Raw genomic sequence first — 11,146 nt, forward strand, 5'->3', positions numbered from 1 at the left:
AAGCCAGTTTGACGGCTAGTAATTCACGATTTCCCACATCGTAATTACGCTCGGCTTGGGACAAACGCCGAGAAAAGAAAGCACAGGGGTGTATCTTATTGTCCTTGGGGGATCTCTGAGAAAGAACGGCACCTACCCCAGTGTCGGAGGCGTCCACCTCCAGGATGAACTGGCGTTCTGGATCAGGATGGCAGAGGATGGGTGAGGTTGAGAAGAGTTGTTTCAATTTTTTGAAGGCAGTGTCTGCTTCTGTAGTCCATTTGAATGTTCCGTTAACTGAGGTAAGTTGGGAGAGTGGTGTGGCAATACGGCTGTAGTCTCTAATGAAGCGTCTGTAGAAGTTTGCAAAACCAAGAAAACGTTTAAGCTGTTTACGGGTCTCAGGAACGGGCCATTCATTCATTCAGCTTTGATTTTTTCAGGGTCTGTACGATAATGTCCTTCCCTGAATATAAACCCCAGAAAGGAAACGGATGAAGTATGAAACTCACACTTTTCACCTTTGACAAATAATTGATTCTCATATAGTCGCTGAAGAACTGTTCTGACCCTCTTGATGTGTTCCTCCTTGTCATGCGAGTAGATTAGGATATCGTCAAGATATACAAAAACGAACTCCCCTAAAAAGTCTCTGAGTACGTCATTGACTAATGCCTGGAAGACTGCAGGAGCATTAGTGAGACCAAATGGCATAACTAAATATTCGAAATGACCCAAAGGGGTCCGGAAGGCCGTCTTCCATTCGTCGCCCTCCTTAATACGAACCAAATGATATGCGTTACGCAAATCTAACTTAGTAAAAATGGTGGCCGATTGTAATTGTTCATGTATGGAGTCAATAAGCGGAAGAGGATAAACCCCGGTAATCGATACAAGGACGGAGGGTCTTATCTTTTTTGGACACAAAGAAGAACCCGGCCCCCACCGGGGAGGTGGATGGACGAATAATACCGGAGTCAAGTGACTCCTCAATGTACTCCTTCATGGAGTCCCTCTCAGGTCCGGAGAGGTTGAACAAACGACTAGCTGGTAAGGGAGCCCCCGGAAAAAGATCTATAGCGCAGTCGTATGGTCGATGTGGCGGCAAGGACAAGACTCTCTGTTTACTAAAAACAGGAGAGAGATCGTGATACTCAGGCGGAATGGAAGTTAAGTCAATTTGTTCTATATTGGTGTCTTGTTTGGTTGCATTAGAGATTCCAGAGCGGAGACAGTGTTTTAGACACCTTCCGCTCCATTTCTCTATTCTGCCAAGTTCCCAATTAATGTGAAGGTTGTGGAGTTTTAAAGGGGTATCCTAAGATTACTTGGTCATGGGGTGAATCGAAAACAAAGAAACTGACGTGTTTGTGGTGATTGCCGGATGTAATTAAGTGTAAGTCAGTGGTGCGGTGTTGGACCTGGGATAGTGTATCGCCTGTGATACCTGTGATGGAAACGGTGGGTATTTTTACGGTGGGTAGTGACAATTCGGATACCAGACTTTGACTAATTAAATTCTGTTCAGCGCCGGAGTCTATGAGTGCAGAAACGGGGAAGCGTTTCTGATTATATTGAATGACCGTAGCAATGGTCAGTCTACTTAATGGGGAGAGCGAAGAAGTCCCCACCAATATCTCCCTCTTTTTTGGTGGGTGTTCTCGTTTCCCCGAAACGGACAGGCGGCAACAAGATGCCTATTTTGACCACAATAGAAACATAACCCTTGTTCTCGGCGTTTTTGTCTAACGTTGGGAGTAAGATGGGTGCGTCCCACCTGCATGGGCTCTGACTCAGGTAAAGAGAGTGAAGGGGCTGACGCGTGGGTAAAAAGATTTTGGAATTTGGAAAACGAAGGCGACTCTTTACCACGGACAACACTGAGTGACGGACCCGAACCGGAAATGGTGGTACGTTGGGAGTTGTAGTCCCGTTCCCGCTGTCGCTCGCGGAAACGCTCATCAATCAAAATGGCCAGATTAATGAGAGCGTCAAAGTTGGACGGCTTGTCCCTAGCGGCGATCTGGTCCTTTAACGGATCCGATAAGGAATTTAGAAAAGTTCCCTGTAGTGCTCTCTCGTTCCATCCGGTTTGTGCGGCGAGGATGCGGAACTCGAGGGCGTGTTCGGCTACTGGTCGCCGGCCCTGACGTAAGCCCAGGAGACGTTTCTCTGCGTTGGGACCCGATAGTGGTCTGTCGAATATCCTGCGAAACTCGGTAAGTACACTACTAAAAGAAATAACTTTTAAATCATGCTGGCGGAGAAAAGAAGTTGCCCACCGGAGTGCGTTACCCTTTAACTGGCTCGTAAAGTAGGTGATCTTAGCGTTTTCTGAGGAGTAGAGCCTGGGGGCTCCGCTGAATGTGAGCTCACATTGGAGGAGAAAGCCGTCACATTGTTCTGGGTCACCGGAAAAAAGTTTGGACGGCTTTACCAGTAATTGTGGCTCCGATGAGTGTCTCGCCGAGCATGTGCACGTGTGACTGTTCTCAGGGGTTTCTGCTGCGACTGTAGGAGGAGAAGGAGAGAGAGTCTGTTTAATTGAATAAACCATACCCCCAGCTCCTGTAGATTAGCTTGAGTTTGTTGTTGTTGCTGGATCATTTGGGAGAGGATCTTCTCAAGCTGGTTTACTCGCTCCGTTTGCGACGAGGACGTGGCTTGGTCGTTCCGAGCCTCGTTCTGGGTTTGGTCTGGCTGGAGCATTTCTGTTGTATGTGCGGGCAACCCAGTTGTAACGAGACCCAGAACGACACAAGACTCAGGCTACGAAAAGTGATGTTTATTTACAGTGACTTAGAAAATATATACAATATATACAGGCCACTGGGACTGGAACTCCTGGAAGAGGGAAAATAGTTTTAGCCACTTTTACTTGTTGTTATATATCGTCCACCAGGCGCTTACTCAGTTTTTGTCTGAATTCTCAGAATTATTAACTGACTTACTATTAAATACTGATAAAATCATCATAATGGGTGATTTCAATATTCATGTAGATGTTGAGAGTGATAGCTTAAGCATAGCCTTTAATAATTTAATAGACTTATTTGGTTTTACCCAAAACGGCCACACATCTTCTCATTCTTATCATAACACTCTTGATTTAGTTCTGACCTATGGTATAGAGATTAAGGACTTGGTAATAGTTCCTCAAAATCCTATTCTGTCCTACCATTTTTTAATAACCTTTGAGTTTACATTAAATGACTTCACAGTCACTGAGAGTAAATTTCATCTCAGCAGGTGCTTATCAGAAAATGCTGTAACCAAATTTAAACAATATCTTCCATCACTGTTTTCCTCTGTCTTGCAGAGTAATGCATCAGAGAACAGAGACTTAGATCATCTAGTTGATCATCTTACAGCTTCAATGCAAACTTCACTTGATAAAATTGCTCCACTGAAAAAGAAAGTAATCAATCAGAGGAAACTGGCTCCATGGTTCAGTTCTGAGTTACGTACTTTAAAGCAGCATCTAGAAACCAGGAGAGAAAATGGCGCTCTACTAATGTTGAAGAATTTTATTTAACTTGGAAAGATAGTCTGCTAACATATAAAAAAGCTCTCCGTAAAGCTAGAACTTTATATTACTCATCTTTAATAGAGGAGAATAAAAATAACCCTAGGTTTCTGTTTAGTATTATTGCTAGACTAATTAAAAGTCCCATTTCTGTTGAACCATGTATCCCTACAACTGTAAGTAGCGATGACTTCATGAGATTCTTTATAAATAAAATTATTTCAATTAGAGAGAAAATTCAAACCATCCTTCCTTCTACTATCTCTAGTCCTCTGTCAAATGAGGCAACTTTCAAAATTTCACTAGAGCCTGATTTATGTTTGGACAGTTTTTGTCCTGTTGAGCTCTGAATTGTCAAAAATAATAACCTCATCCAAATATCCACATGCCTGTTTGATCCCATCCCAACCAGACTGTTTAAAGAGGTATTTCCCCTAATTAATGTCCACATTTTGGATCTACTTAATTTGTCTTTAATGGATGGTTATGTACCACAGAGCTTTAAGGTTGCTGTAATTAAACCTTTACTTAAGAAGTCTGATCTTGATTCAGAAATTCTGGCCAACTATAGACCTATATCTAATCTAACTTTCATCTCAAAAATTCTAGAGAAAATAGTTGCAGGTCAGTTGTGTGAACATCTACAAAGAAATAATCTGTTTGAAGAGTTTCAGTCAGGGTTTAGAGCTCATCATAGCACAGAAACAGCACTAGTAAAAGTCACTAATGATATTCTCATGGCCTCAGACAAGGGACTTGTGTCATACTGGTCCTGTTAGACCTCAGTGCTGCATTTGATACAGTTGATCACAATATTTTACTACAGAGTCTTGAATATGATATTGGAATTACAGGAACAGCTCTAAAATGGTTTAAATCATATCTGTCTGATAGATTCCAGTTTGTAAATGTAAATAATAAATCTTCTTCATACACCAAAGTTAGTCATGGAGTTCCTCAGGGCTCAGTGCTTGGGGCAATACTCTTTATTTTATATATGTTTCCATTAGGTAAAATTATTAAACAGCATGGGATAAATTTTCATTGTTATGCTGATGACACACAATTATATTTGTCCATTAAACCCAATGGTTCTCACTGGTGTGAAGTTACTTTAAAACAGGTTATGGTTGCTACTTAATTCGATTCATCAGGAGTAATAGTATCAGTTATCTTTTCTCATTGTTAAATTGTGCTTACATTTTTAGCCGGGGAAGGAGTTTTATCCAAAAGACAACGATGGAAAGTACATCTACCATCCCACAAATCTTTGTGCAACATGGGAGGTGAGTTATCTTTATAGTGCAAATGAATTTGCTCATAATTTGTCGGTTGAATTATGTTTTAATTGTTGTGTTGTGATATAAAGACAGGGGTAATTGTTATATTCTAGGGGTCCCCAAACTTTTTGAGACAGAGAGCTACTTGAGTGGGACCGAGTGACACGAAGGTCTACTTGTTTGATCCAAACAAATTTGCATGGGTTATCTTTAGAATCAGACTCAGAATAAGCTTTATTTTCATTGTACCAGGATACAGTGAAATTATGTTTGTACAGTCGTCCGAAAGATGGGCAGAGTGCACGTTGCTGCTGCTAGCATAGCGCGGCCCCTTATTCTTTATCAGAATACTTTTAGATAGAAAAGGGGAAAAGGCCATGAGGGTGGATAGTGGTGTTAAAAAAAAAGATCTCTTCACATCTTGTCCTATCAGGACACAATTTGAGACATCAAAAAACTCTACCAGCAAGCACATTTATAAACACATTACATATGCATTTGGCGTCAAGATGTTGAGATTCGTCCGTGAGCAGTTTCAGATAATAGACCATGGTCCTGATAAGATGCTGGTCAGCCGGCACAGTTCTGATAAGCCTGCACAGAAGTTCTTGAGGTGGCAAGTGGGGTTGCAATAGACAAAACTATTTCCCTAGTTCCCCAAGTCCCAGGAGAAATTTGATAGTTGGCTCATATTCGAGGATAAATGGGGGAGTCAGATTCAAATAAGCCACAATTGTTGATTTTCTTCCGGCAGACTTTTTCTTGTCAGCCTTGAGTCCTGCTAGAACTTTCTCTGTCTAAAATGGCCAAATTTATGGGTATTTCTCTCTACTGAGCCTCCCCAAAGTCGATCCCACATGCTGTGGAATCCTAAAGCCACAGGCAGCCTGCGATTCTCACAAATCATCTCTATCTTATGGGTTAGCTCATTAATCAGCTCATTTTGAGTCCTCATAGCACATACCAAACACAGACTCGCAAGCTTTGCCATGACCGAAACTGCTGCCAATGTCTTCTTCATAGAAGATAAAACAAAGCCCTGATAATGCCAAAGAGCAGAACCCTTGCTATTATAAATCCGAAATATAAACGTCTTCAGCGTCCTCCTGAGACAGAACTGAGAGACACATCAGCTGAACTCTGATATACCCCGCAACGCGATTCTCAGCCGAGCAAGAGGGTTCTCCAGGACCGTCATTTTCTTGAAAAGATTTTGTCAATTTCGTTGAAAGTCCAACTCGTCAGATCCATAATAGCATTTTTCGTTTGGGAGATGTGTACCAGCAGCTCCTAGACACACAAAGTGTAGAAGCAGGGGGAATGGGAGAACGGGGGAGGGAGAAGCGTCTGTCTTGAGCAAGACCCAGAGGAGAAAGTAAGTATAGTTTTTAAATATTTATACTTTAAGTATAGTATTAATAATAATACATTTGCAAGTTATGTGATGTTATGTTTTGTTGTGTTAACCTGCATATGATAAATACACAAGGTCAACAATAAAATGAAATGTTCAGGGTGAGAAGATACGATTCGACTTGCTAAAAAAAATAAATACAATGCAATAATAAAGTATCAAAAAATGAAAAAAATATATAATATTTACAAGGTCCATATTTACAAGTTCTATTTTGTGTAGGCTTCACCCTTTATGGCTATCACTAGTGGGTTTATCCCTGCGCATAGCGCGCAGGACTGATAACTTTTATCCACACCCTCCTGCTGTGTGGGCCCCACCCCCAGTAAGTATAAATTGCCCTGAGACTGGGGTTCAGCTCCCCATTTTTCTTCAGCCAGCAAGCAGCATAAGAAAACCGAAGTTCAGAAGATACCATACCATACCACTTTATTTATAAAGCACTTAAAACAGCTACAAGGCCAACCAAAGTGTTGTACAGACAAAACAACAGGTAACACACAAAGCAAAATACAAAATGAGGTAAATCAGAATATAGACATAAAAACGATACAGATAATGATGACAAACCAGTGTGGAGCATACAGGATCAAAACACAGATCATCTGGTGTTGAAAGCTACTGAATAGTAGTGAGTTTTTAAATGGGACTTGAAAACCGAAAGGGAGGGGGCCTGTCTGACAAACAGAGGTAACTCGTTCCAAAGTCTTGGTCCTGCTACAGAGAAGGCCCTGTCACCTTTGCGCTTAAGACGAGTTCCTGGAACTGTGAGGAGCAACTGGACCGCTGACCTCGGGGAAAATGGTGGGACATACGGTTGTAGCAGATCAGAGAGATGGGGGGGGGGGGGGACAATGTTCAGTGATTTGTAGACATGCATGAGTATTTTGAACTGGATTCGAAAGTGAACCGGTAACCAGTGAAGTGAGGCCAAAACTGGTGTAATGTGCTCTCTTTTGCCTGTACTGGTTAAAAATCGGGCTGCTGCATTCTGGACCAGTTGTAGTCGTGCAATGGAGGTCTGACTGATACCAAACAGGAGCGAATTGCAGTAATCAAGCCTAGATGTAATGAATGCATGTATTACTGTCTCCAGGTTTTTTGGGACAATATGGGCTTCAGTTTAGACAGCCGCCTCAGTTGGAAGAAGCATGATTTAACAATCATGTTTACATGATTGTTAAGTTTCAAGGAAGGGTCCATTATCACGCCCAGATTAGTGACTCTGTTTTTCTGACAGGGTTAGAGCGGAGAGGTCGATGCAGTGGTTTGTGATTGTGTTGTTGGGAGGGAACAACATGACTTCAGACTTCTTTTCATTGAAACTTAAGACATTTAAAGCCATCCAGTCCCTGATGTCAGCCAGGCAGTTGAGCAGCGGTTGAATAGAGCATGTACCATTGTGTCTTAGGGGGAAGTAAATTTGACAGTCATCGGCATAGAAGTGGAAGGGCATGTTGTGTTTCCGGAAAATAGCACCAAGCGGCAGCAGGTATAAAGAGAATAGGAGGGGACCCAGGATGGACCCTTGCGGAACCCCCCATTTGAGCTCTGCCTCTGCGGAACTAAAATCCTTGATGGAGACACAAAAGGATCTGTCAGTGAGGTAAGATCTGAACCAATTGAGGGCTGATCCTGTGACGCCCACCCACTGCTCTATCCTAGCAATGAGGATCTCATGGTCGATAGTGTCAAAGGTGGCTGTGAGGTCCAACAGGACAAGCAGCACAGAATCACCAGTATCTGGGAATCTGAAGATGTCGTTAAAGACCTTCAGCAGGGCAGTTTCAGTGCTGTGGAGAGGTTTAAAGCCAGATTGGAAAAGTTCTAAGATGGCGTGATCCTCCAGGAAGCACTTCAACTGGGACTCGACTATTTTCTCCAGTACTTTAGAAACAAATGGGAGTTTGGAGACAGGCCGGAAGTTGGAAACGAGTGAGGGGTCAAGGTTTGTTTTTTTCAGGAGAGGCTGGACGGCAGCATGTTTAAAGGTTTTTGGCACCACGCCAGTGGATAAACTACTGTTTACTATGGCAAGAATGGACGGACCTAGAGTACGAAAAACCTCCTTTAGTAGTCGAGGGGGGACCACATCAAAGGGGGAACCAGAAGGCTTCAAGCTGCACATGACCTGCTCTAGAGAAGATAGAGTGATGGGTTCAAAATGGTCAAAAGGAGCTACAGATTGAGGTGGGATGGATGGGTCATGAGTTGGAGGGGAAATGAGAGCTCTGGTGGTCGTAATTTTTTCCACAAAGAAATGTAAGAAGTTGTCGCACAGCTCAGTCGAGGCTTCCAGAGGTGATGGTCCAGTGAGGTGGAGAACAGAGTTTAGGGTGGAGAAGAGGACACGTGGGTTGTGAGAGTTTGAGGTAATTACATCAGAGAATAATTTTGATTTTGCAGCTTTTACTGTTTTCTGATAACAGCGCCAACTCTCTTTAAATATTTGGAAAGAGACCTGAAGCCTGTCTTTCCTCCACTTTCGTTCCGCCCTCCTACATTGCTGCCTAGCGGCCTTGGTGACGTCACTCAGCCAAGGTTCTGCTTTGAGTTTTGATTTTTTGGTTTTAACAGGTGCGACATGATCCATAGTCTTTAAGCAGACAGAGTTGAACTGGGATGTCAGATCCTCAGTGGTGGTGAGAAACACTGGGGGCTGAATGATCATTTCAGAGTTATAAACATCTGTGAAATGTGAGGCAGTGAAGTGGTTAATGGTTCGGGTGCAACGTGCAGGAATGCACGGCTTAGGAGTGTAGTGAGATAGGGCTAGATTAGCTTCAGTTAGCTTCAGTTAGCTTAAGAGCTCCACTACAATCAATATTTAATAACGGGTTCTCACTTTTTCGATCTACTTGACAGATATGTGACAGACGTACTGTGTGGGAGATGGTCTAATCAGTGACATGAGACGTTAATTTTCTTTGACCCATCAAAATGAATGTGGTCATTTATTAACAGAATCAAAATTTAACATCAAAACATTGTACACTTGATTACGCTATCGGCTCTGATTAATAAAACTTGGCACGTTTTACTTAATAAAAACAACAGACATTTCTGAAGATATCTGGATTAATTACTGGCAAGATAGAAGAGTTTTAAAGATGGGGAATGAAGGAGTTTGAATGGAGAGAAAAGATGGATGAGGGAAAGTGTGTTGACTAGGAATGGCCCCTTCATCTGACCCCAGCTCAGCCTCGGTACACTAGGTAATGAAGCGACTCGTTACCTTTGCAGAAGATAGGTCAGCTCCGGTACGGAGTTCCATTTCAACGCTACCTTTCAGCGTCTCCTTAGGATGGCTGAGAATCGTCCTAAGTAGTGACGGTACTCCGTTCAATAACACGCTCACCTCCCGGATGGACTCACATGAGCTGTGAGTCCGTCAACGGTTCCACTCAGATGTGGAAGATTCCATAATCCCAACTGGACTCGGAAGAACTCATTACTCCAGCACTTCAGAACTTTCGGAACTTCTGTTCTCATTCGGAACTTCTGTTCTACCTGGAACTAGGAAGTGTCGACTTTAAAGAGTTCTGCTTCCGGTCACTTTTGGGAAGTCCTGATTGGTTGAAAGAACCAACAGGGGTGTGGTTTTAGTGACGTCAGAGGGTCATTACAAGTCAGAAAAACAGCGGAGATGTTTAGGAACAGACAGAGAAACGTTTTGGAGAAATGACAGACTTACAAGTGCCAGTTTTCTTGTTTCTGTCTGAGAGGTTTAAAAACATGACAGTTCGTTCCAATAAACTTGTTTGCGACTGTCTCCGACTTTTGACCGACATCACTCTCTCATTTCAGACAGAAGATCAAAAATGCATAATTACTTTGTAACAGACATTTAACTTGATTTCTACTTTGAATGAGGATTAAAAATCATTAATACTGTTTCACAGTTGATTTAAAATGAGTGGTTCACTTCAACATTTAAAAATGGTTTGAACTAAACACACTTTTGATTATCAAGACATTGTAAACTAGTAATGATAATATAAAAAAGAGAGTGTTCTTTCAATTGATTAGTTCAGGATACAATTAGAAAGTCTCTGGATGAGCTAATTTGTATTTCTGGATTCAAATCAATGAAATAACAGTTCCTGTCCCATGAAGGTCTTCAGAGGCAGGATTGACCGGAGGCTTAGTTCACTACAGTCCCCCCTTTGGAAATCATCGCCTGTCCATGGGGATAAATTCCAACATGAACTTACGCCTCCGAATGTCCTTGAGCTTGATGTAATCCAGCAAGAGGAAAACAAAAGTCAAAGAAGGTAATCCCACAACGGTTTAGATAATTCCACAATGTTCTTGGTAATTCCATAATGTTGTTGGTAATTCCATAATATTGTTGGTAATTCCATTGTAGCAATGCTTTAACCCCTTGGAAACAAAGTCTGTAATCCATTGGAAAAAGTCATATAATCCACAACGATAAATCCACAACGATTGGAGGTGTTGATTGATCAGCATGCATCCCTTGATTGAACCGCAGAGGCGACCACTGGATGAAGATTGGAGACCCACGTTGGAGTTGTAGGTCCCTTCAGTGCAGGTTGCTGCTGGTGGTTCCCAGTGGGTGCCATTCTGGTTCTATGTGTTATGCATTTATGTGGTTTTAGTTGGGCTTATGAGTGGGATTTTACATAAGACCTTAACCTATATGCACCTGGTGTGTAAGCTGTCATGGTTTAGATCAGCTAAAGTTACCAGTTTAAAGGGTGGGTCATGCTGAAAAAATTTCATATAGGGATTTATACTTATAGAAGGGCATTCCAAACTATTTTTCCATTCCTAACTTGGTTTAAGTTAGATTTACATGGCAAAATATAGTTTGGTTCAATTGTCTGTTGTCCTTTTAGACAAACGACTTGAGGTTTGGGTTTTTGGTTTTCCCCTAAATGTTTTGGAGTCTATGGCGAGACTCAACTGAAGGATTAGCTACCC

The 11,146-nt window shown here is 42.1% G+C and overlaps 1 protein-coding gene across 2 annotated transcripts in view; it reads left to right on the top strand.

Annotated features, from left to right (window-relative positions):
- LOC119415859 (aldo-keto reductase family 1 member D1-like) overlaps positions 1-11,146 on the top strand; it is a 39,182-nt gene that overhangs the window by 5,194 nt on the left and 22,842 nt on the right. For both annotated transcript variants that reach the window (XM_037683034.1, XM_037683035.1), the window contains exon 4: positions 4,714-4,791. In XM_037683034.1, the coding sequence (XP_037538962.1) occupies positions 4,714-4,791 (78 nt within the window). The remainder of the gene's footprint in view (positions 1-4,713; positions 4,792-11,146) is intronic.

Source organism: Nematolebias whitei, chromosome 10, assembly GCF_014905685.2.
Source record: "Nematolebias whitei isolate Nwh7 chromosome 10, NemWhi1, whole genome shotgun sequence".
NCBI classification, from domain to species: domain Eukaryota; kingdom Metazoa; phylum Chordata; class Actinopteri; order Cyprinodontiformes; family Rivulidae; genus Nematolebias; species Nematolebias whitei.